Here is a 14,089-nt window from a genome sequence, read left to right as displayed (position 1 = left end):
CCTTGACGGAATTTCTTCCAATTTGCCTCAAATGGCGATTTGGACTCAAGAATGAACTAATGGCGGAGGCATAAGTCCGCGTTGCGGTCTTCTAGTTTTACTTTGTGAGGAAGTAATTTCTCTCTCTCTGTCGCTCTTTCTCTCTTTTTCACTCTTATTTCTCCCTTCCTCGCCCTCTCTCGCCCTCTTTCTGTCTCTCTCTCTCTCCCTCCCTCTCCAGTTTGTTTCTTCTGGAGGCCTCCAGTTGCTCCTGGAGATCTTCAACTCGGCCATCCTTGAACCCAAAGACCAGGAGTCCTGGACAGTGGTAAGGGGTTTGATTCAGGAGTCCTGGACAGTGGTAAGGGGTTTGATTCAGGAGTCCTGGACAGTGGTAAAGGGTTTGATTCAGGAGTCCTGGACAGTGGTAAGGGGTTTGATTCAGGAGTCCTGGACAGTGGTAATGGGTTTGATTCAGGAGTACTGGACAGCGGTAAGGGGTTTGATTCAGGAGCCCTGGACAGTGGTAAGGGGTTTGATTCAGGAGTCCTGGACAGCGGTAAGGGGTTTGATTCAGGAGTACTGGACAGCGGTAAGGGGTTTGATTCAGGAGCCCTGGACAGTGGTAAGGGGTTTGATTCAGGAGTCCTGGACAGTGATAAGGGGTTTGATTCAGGAGTCCTGGACAGTGGTAAGGGGTTTGATTCAGGAGTCCTGGACAGTGGTAAGGGGTTTGATTCAGGAGTCCTGGACAGTGGTAAGGGGTTTGATTCAGCAGTCCTGGACAGCGGTAAGGGGTTTGATTTAATTTTGAGTGAAATGAAATCAAAGGCAGCATCTCTCCCAGCAAAATATTCCTCGACTTTTGGGGACCTCTATGCAAAAACCACCTCCCACACAGAAGGAGGATCTCTCCTTATTTCTACTCTGCTCAAATTGAACGCGAAATAATATTTGTAAGTAAAATACCTATAGTTTGGCTATTGTAAATGAATGCAAAGAGAAAATTGTTGCAACCCGTTCTCGGAGCTTTAGGGTATTTTCATTTATAGACTTGTAAAGAAAATTCTAATTACACTCTTAATCTTTTCATTTCGTTTTCTGGCTTTATTTAGCCCATCAAACGTTTCATACCTTGAGGAAACTCGTGTAGCCGAAAACACTCTGAGGGTTTTAGTCCACAAAACAACCGTGGAGTTTCGCAGCAGAACCCTGTTGCAGACTTCTCCTAAACAATTGAAGTGGATGGGGACCAACTTTCAAGCGTAAAAAACGATGACGACGGGCGTAATCCAAGTCTCCAAAAGCCCCGAGAGGCCAAGTTAACTTGTACAGACGTCGTTTATGGTGGATGAGTTGTGTGTGAATGCTGCCGTATCCTTTATAGAGCACGGTGCAGGCTGGAGACCACGTTGCATTCATCTGTAGGAGGGGTACGTAGCAATGGGATTTTAAGGGAAAAACGTTTTTCTAAATCACACGTGCGTGTTGCGACATCGGCACTCATTTCTGTAAACTGCAGGGGGCACTGTTCCTGAAATGGAACTGTACACCTGTGATGTATCGGCCCCGGCAGAACGTCCAGCAACAAGTGATGTCACAGGTGTTATACGTCCATTTAGAAAGCCACCTTTGTCTCCATATTTCTGCCCTGGGCCCTGTAATTAAAAACAATCAATAAATGGGGGATGGGGGGTATTTTTGTACTAATCATTTGTACAAAATGTAAATTCATATATATATATGTTTTACCTGCAACCTTGCTCTTCAAGGCCGTCCATATCATTTTAGAGTGTAATGTGTGTGTGTGTGCGCGTGTGCGTGTGTGTGTGTGTTAGTGGCTGCTGGACTGCCTGGCCTGCCTGTTGAAGCTGGTGTGTCAGTTTGCGGTGGACCCGGCTGATCTGGACCTGGCTTACCATGACGTGTTCTCCTGGTCCGGCCTGGCAGACAGCCAGAGGAAGCGAGCCTGGCCCGGCAAGGCCCGCAAGGCCACCGGAGAGCACGGCAAGGGTCTCCACATCCCCCGCCTCACAGAGGTACACGCACGCACACACACACACACACACACACACACACACACACAGGTTCTGATGCTGTGACAGCCCGTCTCAAACTGTAAAGATGCTTCTCTGTTCTGTGGGAAGATGTTTTCCCCCGCTATACCAGAATGAGAGTAATAGGTGCCAGACTCTCTCCTGCGCTGGTACAGTGTGAAACCAAGATGCTATGGCAAGCCAAACTAGGCATTGTGTGACCTGAACCTCACCTGTGTGTGTCGTTCGTGTGTGTGTCGTGTGTGTGTGTATGTTCCCAGGTGTTCCTGAGCCTCGTCCAAGGAACCAACCTGATCCAGCGTCTGATCAATGTGGCCTACACCTACGACAACCTGGCACACAGGTGACAGCATGCACCACACTTTGAACATTAATTTAACTTTATTTTGGAAAGTTCTACTTAAATACCCAAGATAACCGACATGATTGTCGGGCTGAAAGACATTGACAAAAAATTGTAATTGGGATTTTTCTTGTCGTGCTTTTTTCTTTTTTCTTTCACTTTAACATTTTCAAAAGTGGTTTTGTTCAAATTGCTTGTTTACATTGACCCATGGACCAGATTGCCTGCAGTTTCTCATTTGTTTATAAATCCGTTTGGCATGCCCCTCCTTCATAAGCAATTAATAGCAGCTTCTGGGATTTGAAAATTGTAACTTCATAGTTATTTCACCCCCAGGTAAATCGCTCAGCTCTTCACGATTGTAGATATTTTGTGTTTTGTTCCACAGAGTTCTGAAGGCTCAGTCAGACCACAGGTCCCGTCATGAAGGTGAGAATTGACCTACAGCAGGGATGGGAACTTCACGCATTTTCCTTAAAGGTCCCAATTCGTGCAGCTGTAACCTCTTAAAAACGTGTGTCTCTGGTCCATAAAACATGATTCTGGATTAATTTGTCGAAAATATAGCAACCCCGTTTGTTGTGACGGAGTTGTCCCTTTTTCATCTCGTCGCTTCCCAAGAATGGCCTGTTTCTATAATATATTCAGAACTAACAGTTCCCATTGGCCGCTGAGGGAGAGCCCGCCCCAGGCTCCCAGCGGCCAATCAGATTAGCCTCTGTGGACCAGCACGCTAGGTTGCGAGTTATCGTTAACTTAACGGTTACTACCTAAAGAGGACATCTCAAAATGCCTAGACTTACCGAATGCACCTCTGCAGTTGCTGGATCACGTACAGTTGGCGTCGCTCCAGCTAGAAGTGTTAATTTTGTGGCTATAGACAAAATGGTGCAGGTAGCTTGTGTGAGAGAGACCCGCGCAGTATGCAGGAGGAAGCTAGTGACGTCCCAATTCCCCTCTGGGCAAACGAAGCGTTTGGGGGTGTGGCTTGGAGGAGACTGCAGGGGGAAGCTGTATAGGGACAAATCCAACTGTGGCAGTTCTGAGCTTGTGACCACTCATTACAGGGAGGGCTGACAGCAGTATATATGCATTTACAAGTAAAAACAGCTTTTGCACGGAATGGGACCTTTAACCGTTAGTTGATTTCATCATTGACGAGGTGCTCGAGTTGTGTTTGAGAACTGTTTTGCTAGCGCTCTGACGTTCTGCTCGTTTCCTCCTACTTCCTCACGTGACTTCCTTTGTGACGAGGTTCTCACGTGACCGCTCCTGTTGCATGCGCCAGTAGTTGGTGGTGAGGTGCGCCCTCTGCTGGACTGTAAAAGTTAACAATGAGCTCTGGAGATTGAAGTGATACAAAGTAACAAAACATGTCGGAACAGTTCATTCATTTGAATCTGTTACATTCTTAACGGCAGTTAATCGATATTCACACGTCTGAACATTATTTTGTTTTATTATTTTATTCTTATTTTATATTGAGTTTTGTTTGTACACAGAAATAGTGAAACACTGATTGAAGAGAGAAAGAAAATGGATGACTTATCTCCTTCCAAAAGAATGAAAAATCATGTTGATGCAACTGAATTAAGGTCCTTACACATCAAGAGCGATGCGAATATACCGCACGAAATTGCGATGCCAGTTTTTGACCCACCTGTCACAGCCACAGATGTGTACACGTCGGAAGCGAATTTCTGAAAAATCGACCGTGGTTCGAAAAAATAAACACCGCAATAACGCTCAGCGAAACTTTGCCGTTGGTGTGTACGCGGTTGCATTGACTGATATAGGTTCGGAAAATATTATTGACGTGTGAATTAATCGCATGAAAAAAGCGCTCCCGACATGTAAGGACCTTTAGATTGACAAACCAATGACCATAACAACACAATGCATGCCTGACCAGTAAGGGAAGTAAAATGCTATAGCCCTGCTGCAGAAAACCAGATTGTTCTGAGTGGTTACTAACTGGGATGCACGGTTATACTGGTTTTGTTCTGAGTGGTTACTGTTGGATGCATAGTGATACTGGTTTTGTTCTGAGTGGTTACTGTTGGATGCATAGTGATACTGGTTTTGTTCTGAGTGGTTACTGTGGGATGCATAGTGATACTGGTTTTGTTCTGAGTGGTTACTGTGGGATGCATAGTGATACTGGTTTTGTTCTGAGTGGTTACTGTTGGATGCATAGTGATACTGGTTTTGTTCTGAGTGGTTACTGTTGGATGCATAGTGATACTGGTTTTGTTCTGAGTGGTTACTGTTGGATGCATAGTGATACTGGTTTTGTTCTGAGTGGTTACTGTGGGATGCATAGTGATACTGGTTTTGTTCTGAGTGGTTACTGTTGGATGCATAGTGATACTGGTTTTGTTCTGAGTGGTTACTGTGGGATGCATAGTGATACTGGTTTTGTTCTGAGTGGTTACTGTGGGATGCATAGTGATACTGGTTTTGTTCTGAGTGGTTACTGTTGGATGCATAGTGATACTGGTTTTGTTCTGAGTGGTTACTGTTGGATGCATAGTGATACTGGTTTTGTTCTGAGTGGTTACTGTTGGATGCATAGTGATACTGGTTTTGTTCTGAGTGGTTACTGTTGGATGCATAGTGATACTGGTTTTGTTCTGAGTGGTTACTGTTGGATGCATAGTGATACTGGTTTTGTTCTGAGTGGTTACTGTTGGATGCATAGTGATACTGGTTTTGTTCTGAGTGGTTACTGTGGGATGCATATTGATACTGGTTTTGTTCTGAGTGGTTACTGTTGGATGCATAGTGATACTGGTTTTGTTCTGAGTGGTTACTGTTGGATGCATAGTGATACTGGTTTTGTTCTGAGTGGTTACTGTTGGATGCACGGTGATACTGGTTTTGTTCTGAGTGGTTACTGTTGGATGCATAGTGATACTGGTTTTGTTCTGAGTGGTTACTGTTGGACGCATAGTGATACTGGTTTTGTTCTGAGTGGTTACTGTTGAACGCATGGTGATACTGGTTTTATTTGAACACCAGTGACTCACTACTCCATGTGGCTGCTGGTGAGCTGGGCCCACTGCTGCTCCATGGTGAAGTCCAGCCTGGCCGACAGTGAGCACCTCCACGACTGGCTGAAGAAGCTCACTCTGCTGGTGCCTGAGGTGAGTCCACAGCTCCTTAACAAGTCTGTCGGTGTATTTCACACATTTTGAGTTATTTTTTAAAGGAATCAAACTCAGTAGTTTTGAAGTGATCCAGCAGCATGTGAACTGGTGGACTTACAGCAGAACTAGAATCAATCAGCCCGCAAAACGCACCACAAACAAACTGAGCTCAGACCTCCTGGCCTCTGAGCACCACAAACAAACTGAGCTCAGACCTCCTGGCCTCTGAGCTCAGACCTCCTGGCCTCTGAGCTCAGTTCAAACAAACTGAGCTCAGACCTCCTGGCCTCTGACCTCAGACCTCCTGGCCTCTGAGCTCAGACCTCCTGGCCTCTGAGCTCAGTTCAAACAAACTGAGCTCAGACCTCCTGGCCTCTGACCTCAGACCTCCTGGCCTCTGAGCTCAGACCTCCTGGCCTCTGAGCTCAGTTCAAACAAACTGAGCTCAGACCTCCTGGCCTCTGACCTCAGACCTCCTGGCCTCTGAGCTCAGTTCAAACAAACTGACCTCAGACCTTCTGGCCTCAGACCTCCTGGCCTCTGACCTCAGACCTCCTGACCTCTGGCCTCAGACCTTCTGACCTCAGACCTCCTGGCCTCTGACCTCAGACCTCCTGGCCTCTGAGCTCAGTTCAAACAAACTGAGCTCAGACCTCCTGGCCTCTGACCTCAGACCTCCTGGCCTCTGAGCTCAGTTCAAACAAACTGACCTCAGACCTTCTGGCCTCAGACCTCCTGGCCTCTGACCTCAGACCTCCTGACCTCTGGCCTCAGACCTTCTGACCTCAGACCTCCTGGCCTCTGACCTCAGACCTCCTGACCTCTGGCCTCAGACCTTCTGACCTCAGACCTCCTGGCCTCTGGCCTCAGACCTTCTGGCCTCAGACCTCCTGGCCTCTGACCTCAGACCTCCTGACCTCTGGCCTCAGACCTTCTGGCCTCAGACCTCCAGGCCTCTGACCTCAGACCTCCTGACCTCTGGCCTCAGACCTTCTGACCTCAGACCTCCTGGCCTCTGACCTCTGACCTCAGACCTCCTGGCCTCTGACCTCAGACCTCCTGGCCTCTGACCTCAGACCTCCTGGCCTCTGAGCTCAGTTCAAACAAACTGACCTCAGACCTCCTGGCCTCAGACCTCCTGGCCTCTGAGCTCAGACCTCCTGGCCTCTGACCTCAGACCTCCTGACCTCTGGCCTCTGACCTCAGACCTCCTGGCCTCTGACCTCAGACCTCCTGACCTCAGACCTCCTGGCCTCTGACCTCAGACCTCCTGGCCTCTGAGCTCAGACCTCCTGACCTCAGACCTCCTGACCTCAGACCTCCTGGCCTCTGACCTCAGACCTCCTGAGCTCAGACCTCCTGGCCTCTGACCTCCTGACCTCCTGACCTCTGACCTCAGACCTCCTGACCTCAGACCTCCTGGCCTCTGACCTCAGACCTCCTGACCTCAGACCTCCTGACCTCAGACCTCCTGGCCTCTGACCTCAGACCTCCTGACCTCAGACCTCCTGGCCTCTGACCTCAGACCTCCTGACCTCAGACCTCCTGGCCTCTGACCTCAGACCTCCTGGCCTCAGACCTCCTGGCCTCAGACCTCAGACCTCCTGACCTCAGACCTCCTGACCTCAGACCTCCTGACCTCAGACCTCAGACCTCCTGACCTCAGACCTCCTGACCTCAGACCTCCTGACCTCAGACCTCCTGGCCTCTGACCTCAGACCTCCTGACCTCAGACCTCCTGACCTCAGACCTCCTGACCTCAGACCTCCTGACCTCAGACCTCAGACCTCCTGGCCTCTGACCTCAGACCTCCTGACCTCAGACCTCCTGGCCTCTGACCTCAGACCTCCTGACCTCAGACCTCCTGGCCTCTGACCTCAGACCTCCTGACCTCAGACCTCCTGGCCTCTGACCTCAGACCTCCTGACCTCAGACCTCCTGACCTCAGACCTCCTGACCTCAGACCTCCTGACCTCAGACCTCCTGACCTCAGACCTCCTGACCTCAGACCTCCTGACCTCAGACCTCAGACCTCCTGACCTCAGACCTCCTGACCTCAGACCTCAGACCTCCTGACCTCAGACCTCCTGGCCTCTGACCTCAGACCTCCTGACCTCAGACCTCCTGGCCTCTGACCTCAGACCTCCTGACCTCAGACCTCCTGGCTTCTGACCTCAGACCTCCTGACCTCAGACCTCCTGACCTCAGACCTCCTGACCTCAGACCTCCTGACCTCAGACCTCCTGACCTCAGACCTCCTGGCCTCTGACCTCAGTTCGGTCCGAGTCGCAGCAAAATGCGGAATGCAGCAATCAGTCAAACATACGGCGACTGGAAGCAAAGTCCTGTCCAATGAACAAGCTAGTTGTGAGTCACGTGACTTTTGTTTACAAGCCCTCGTTCAGTTGTACTTGGGAAGTGTCAGCCTGAATACGAAAATGCAACAAATACCAATTGTTCTCCACTGCACTTCAGACTGAAGAAGACAAACCGCACCCCAACATTTCATCCCTTTATGGGTTGATCATAGGGCTCAATCTGCCCCAAAACTTAAAGTTGCATCTGTGTCGCGTGCGTGTGTGTGTGTGTGTGTGTGCGTGTGTGTGTGTGTGTGTGTGTGTGTGTGTGTGTGTGTGTGTGTGTGTGCGCGTGTGCGTGTGTGATGTGTGGTCGTTCCAGCCTGCGGTGAGGCACGAGGCGTGTAACGGCCTGTACAAGCTGTCTCTGTCCGGTCTGGAGGGAGGAGAGTCCATCAACAGATCCTTCCTGCTGCTGGCTGCCTCCACGCTGCTCAAGTTCCTGCCTGACGCACAGGCTCTCAAACCACTGAGGGTGGGTCCCACACACACACACACACACACACACACACACACACACACGTGCACACACACACACACGCATGCAAACACACACACACGTGCACACACACACACACACACACATGTGCACGCACACACACACACACACACTTCTGCTTACTCATGCACACACTAAACTTGGAGAAAGGGAAATAGTCCCATTAAACGTGATCATTAGGTGTGTGATAAAAGCGTGTTTGGGAAAAACCGCAGCGCCCCCTGCTGTTCAGCTTGAGGTGGTGTTAGTCAGCACAGAGGTGTGTCTCTTCACCTGCTGTTCAGCTTGAGGTGGTGTTAGTCAGCACAGAGGTGTGTCTCTTCACCTGCTGTTCAGCTTGAGGTGGTGTTAGTCAGCACAGAGGTGTGTCTCTTCACCTGCTGTTCAGCTTGAGGTGGTGTTAGTCAGCACAGAGGTGTGTCTCTTCACCTGCTGTTCAGCTTGAGGTGGTGTTAGTCAGCACAGAGGTGTGTCTCTTCACCTGCTGTTCAGCTTGAGGTGGTGTTAGTCAGCACAGAGGTGTGTCTCTTCACCTGCTGTTCAGCTTGAGGTGGTGTTAGTCAGCACAGAGGTGTGTCTCTTCACCTGCTGTTCAGCTTGAGGTGGTGTTAGTCAGCACAGAGGTGTGTCTCTTCACCTGCTGTTCAGCTTGAGGTGGTGTTAGTCAGCACAGAGGTGTGTCTCTTCACCTGCTGTTCAGCTTGAGGTGGTGTTAGTCAGCACAGAGGTGTGTCTCTTCACCTGCTGTTCAGCTTGAGGTGGTGTTAGTCAGCACAGAGGTGTGTCTCTTCACCTGCTGTTCAGCTTGAGGTGGTGTTAGTCAGCACAGAGGTGTGTCTCTTCACCTGCTGTTCAGCTTGAGGTGGTGTTAGTCAGCACAGAGGTGTGTCTCTTCACCTGCTGTTCAGCTTGAGGTGGTGTTAGTCAGCACAGAGGTGTGTCTCTTCACCTGCTGTTCAGCTTGAGGTGGTGTTAGTCAGCACAGAGGTGTGTCTCTTCACCTGCTGTTCAGCTTGAGGTGGTGTTAGTCAGCACAGAGGTGTGTCTCTTCACCTGCTGTTCAGCTTGAGGTGGTGTTAGTCAGCACAGAGGTGTGTCTCTTCACTGGTTCAATGTGTTTCTGAAAGCAGTCTGAGTTCAAACCTGCAGCAGAACACAACAGAACACACAGCAGAACACGCAGCAGAATACAGTAGAACAGTGGTTCTCAACTGGTGTAGCCTCAGGACCCACTATTTTCCTTGTCATGAAGTCACGACCCAAATTTCAGATTTTTTTTTAAACCACTCAAATTTATTGCACAAAAAATAGCGCATTAATTTAATACACAATGCCTTCATGCACTGTTATAAACCTCAAATGAACAAAAAAGTGCAACAGAAGTGCAACTAGGGCTAAAAACCAATTGAAATAAGGCAGACTTGAATTACAGGCCTATATGTTTTTAAATTTAAACAAGTCAAACTGGTCATGCTCAGAAAGTCTTATTTGAACTGTATGAAATATGAAATAAAAGGCAGACTTATCTTGAATTACATGCCTATATGTTTTTAAACAAGTTAATAATAATAATAATAATAATAATAATAATAATAATAATAATAATAATAATAATAATAATAATAAAACAAGTTAACCTGGTCATGCTAATCCAGTTTCAATAGTCTGAATTTAACACATTGACTGCCAGCCCTTTTTTCAATGCTGTAGGTAGGTTCTGCCAGGTTTTTTTTTGAGGATTCTGGCTCATTTTACAAGAGCCGAGGATTCTTTTCTGCTAAGATTTTGTGAACACACAATATCTCAAAACAACTAATAGAATGTGTGCTTTCTCTGTCTAAAAGAGTTAGTTTGTAGAGTTAGTAGTTATGTAAGCATTAGCAGTTGAATACAGCATGGTTTCAGCGTGAGAAAAATTATTCAGAGATAAACGGCTTTTTGTGAAATTCGATAGAACAGTCACTTTAACCATTCATTTTTGGCATCAGTAAGACCTAAACAATAGTTTTGAACAGTAATTTCCTCCATAACAGCAGGAAACTCCCCTCTGCTTCCAACTCCTCCCTCCGTGGGCGTTCCTCTTGGCTGCAGCCAGCGGCCGTGTCACAAGCTTGTCACCAGTCTCACTGCTTTGCAGCTGCTGTGTGGCTGTGCCTGTCTGAGCGGCCACTCTTTGAGGAAGTCTGGTTGGACTCGCTCGCTTCTTGGACTGCCAGCAGTCGAAACGAAAGCGTTTTCGCCAATCCATTTTCATGAGAATGGCTTCGTCACACTGCTTTTTGCTTGCCTTCCTCCTTCCTTGTCGCCACTTAGTGGGTCGGTGGAATGGGTTGTACACGTTGTACACGTCCAATACTTACGGTATATAAGAGATGTAAAAGGGTTAGATGCACATCCCACCGTCAAAATTTTTTTTTTGATTTTTTTGACGTATTAATACGTCAATGGCAGTGAACCGCTGGATTTTTTTTGACGTATTAATACGTCAGTGGCAGTGAGCGTGTTAACTAATATAAAAAGGCAGACTTTTCTTGAATCACAGGCAGGCTATATGCTTTTTAGTTAAACTGGTCATAACTTTTAATTAAACTGGGGCCATGCTAATCCAGTTTCAATCATCTGAATTTAACTAAAATTAAATATGAAATGAAAAGGCAGACTTCTCTTGAATTACAGGCAGAGCATATGCTTCAGCTTGTTAAACAAGTAAAACAGGTCAGGCTAATCCAGTTTCAATAATCTGAATTTAACTCAAATGAAATATGGAAAAAAAAAAAAAAAAAATGTTTGGTTAATGTCCGCGACCCAATCAAAACAGCCCCGTGACCCACCTTTGGGTCGCGACCCACCAGTTGAGAAACGCTGCGAACACACAGCAGAACACACAGCAGAATACAGTAGAACACACAGTAGAACACACAGCAGAACACACAGCAGAACACGCAGCAGAATACAGTAGAACACGCAGCAGAACACACAGCAGAAAACACAGTAGAACACACAGCAGAACACGCAGCAGAACACACAGCAGAAAACACAGTAGAACACACAGTAGAACACGCAGCAGAACACACAGCAGAACACACAGCAGAACATGCAGCAGAATACAGTAGAACATGCAGCAGAAAACACAGCAGAACACACAGCAGAAGACAGTAGTCCTGTTTCTACTCACCTGCAAGATACACTCTGTGTCAGTAGTCCTGTTTCTACTCACCTGCAAGATACACTCTGTGTCAGTAGTCCTGTTTCTACTCACCTGCAAGCTACACTCTGTGTCAGTAGTCCTGAAGGACAATGATCTGGCTCAATTTGAGTTTTGCTACAGTGAAGTCCAGTGTCTTTCTACCAGACATTGTCCCTCTGATGGGATTAATGCTGGAAAGACTGGTACATAGCAAACACTATTGATAAAGACAAGTACAGTGCACTCCTCTTATAGTGATCAGCTTGGGACGGCTCAAATTGATCACTATAAGCGGATGATCATTATAACAGATTTATTTATTTTTATTTACTTCTCATGCAGATTAACATCTAATTGACATTTGTATATATGTATTACATGAATACAGTCTCCAGCTGTTTCAAACACAGCTGTCTCGCATAGACAGAGACGCCACCATCTCTCCACAGACAGAGATGCTGTGATCTCTCCATATACAGACACACATGCACAGAGTATCGCTGCTGTATCTCATTGGCTCAATTTTGTCAGTTTGTAAGTAAAAAAAAAGGTTTTTCGCTCTCTTCTGAAGATTTAAAAATAACAACGGTTATTTACGGATTCTGTGAATTTTTGTTAATACACTGTAATTGCTCTCTATTTGCACTATCACCATTTAACTGCCTATTTATTACAGTTCTGTTATTATTCTGAATAGATTCCGGTCAACAATAGTCTTCTATTATATTCTATCTTATCACATTCCATTAAATTTTCTTTTCTCTTCCTCTTTGAATATCTTTAGATTTTGTGATTTATGTTACTGGGTAACAAAATGCCTTGTTTGCTGTTTTTGATTCTTTGAATTGCTAAGTGTTGCTAATGTATGCTTTGGCAATGTAAGATGCACCTTATCATGCCAATAAAGCCCTTTTGAACTTGAATTTGAATTTGAATGATTGAAACAGCATGTGTGTAGGAATGATTCAGGACCAAGCTTTTTGATCAGTAGAAGTGGTTGATCACTATAACCGTGATCACTATAAACGGATATAAAACCAAAAAGGGGATTTGCTCTTGACGTGTGTGTGTGTGTGTGTGTGCGTGTGCGTGTGCGTGTGCGTGCGTGGCTGCGTGCGTGTGTGTGTGTCTGCCTGCACCTCTACAGGTGGAGGACTATGAAGAGGAGCCTATGTTGAGGATGGGCTGTAAAGAATACTTCTGGCTGCTCTGTAAACTCATTGATAACATCCATGTTAAAGACGCCAGCCAGGTAGGAACCAACATACTGTGGATTTAGTCTGTAGAGATAAGCCGTTGATACTATTGGTGTGTGTGTGTGTTGAAGCTCTTGATAGTATTAGTGTGTATTGAATAGAGCTGTGCATCTTCACTGATCTCACGATTCGATACGATTCGATTATACAAGTCTACGATTCGATTCGATTCGATTATACGATGCATCTCGATGCATCTCCGATGCATCTCGATGCATCTTAAATCGATGCATCACCTTTTCCGCAATACATGATTTATTTTTTCTCACTTTCTTTTTTCTCACTGTGTGGCTACTTTTAAAATAAAAGTGCATTTGGAATTGCATTGTATTATGATCCATAATTAAAATGAACAACTGCATGTACTTCCATTATATTCTATTTGATTATAAAAAAAAAAATTTTTTGATATTTGTTAATCGATTCAGAATCGTCCTATTAAGCATCGCGATGCATCTCTGAATCGATTATTTTCGGCAGCTCTAGTATTGAAGCTGTTATTGGTATGTATTGAAGCTGTTGATAGTGTGCGTGTATGTAAACGTATGGCATGGTGTCTCCCTCTCTGTGGCTGCCTGGCTCGGTGCAGACGACTCTGCTGGACCTGGATGCTCTGGCCCGACACCTGGCTGACTGCATCAGGAGGTCAGTCACACACTTTATACAGCAGCTTTACCTCAACAACGATAAGAATTTGTTAATTAAAGCCCCAATCAGTAAGATTTTTGACATTTTTTTACTGTAATATAAGAGCTTTTTAGTCACAGGACATGGTAGATTGACTTGTAATAGGGAGACTCTCGCCTTTATTTATCACACACCGACCCTCCATTGGCCAGCCCTGGGACTAAGCAGGTTGTCTGCCATGGCAATAAAAAAAAAAAAAAAGGACGCGCGCATGCGCTGTACAGCGGAAGCGCTGTCTTCATGAAAACAAGGAAGTAACTCGATTCGGATTTGCTACGAAAATGATGTTTCACGGAACTATGGATTATTATTTCATCACGTGGTGAGTACCCGATGTCACAACATGTACATAGAGCTTTCTGGCGCTGTGTTTTGTTGACTTTGAACGGCGATATCGTTATCGATACTAATGCACGCAGAGGGCGCAGTTTCCCCAATAGCAAAACTTGGAAAACTTGCTGAATGGGGCTTTAAATTATATCTTTTTTCTGATTAGCATGAATAGCATCTCATCATAGCAGTTCACAGCATGAACTGCTATGCAGGACCCCCCTCCTCCACTTTTGTGCCACTTT

General features: G+C 46.4%; 1 protein-coding gene across 1 annotated transcript in view; it reads left to right on the top strand.

Annotated features, from left to right (window-relative positions):
* The window catches only part of usp34 (ubiquitin specific peptidase 34), a 249,063-nt gene that overhangs the window by 151,249 nt on the left and 83,725 nt on the right, over positions 1–14,089 (top strand). Inside the window, 8 exon segments of the mRNA XM_083636161.1 lie at positions 221–307; positions 1,818–2,018; positions 2,297–2,379; positions 2,768–2,808; positions 5,401–5,525; positions 8,208–8,360; positions 12,719–12,823; positions 13,417–13,472. Of these exon segments, the coding sequence (XP_083492287.1) occupies positions 221–307; positions 1,818–2,018; positions 2,297–2,379; positions 2,768–2,808; positions 5,401–5,525; positions 8,208–8,360; positions 12,719–12,823; positions 13,417–13,472 (851 nt within the window).

Source organism: Poromitra crassiceps (assembly GCF_964638095.1).
Source record: "Poromitra crassiceps genome assembly, chromosome: 4".
NCBI lineage: Eukaryota > Metazoa > Chordata > Actinopteri > Beryciformes > Melamphaidae > Poromitra > Poromitra crassiceps.
Note: the sequence above shows the minus strand (reverse complement) of the source record. Positions and strands in the feature narration are given on the sequence as shown.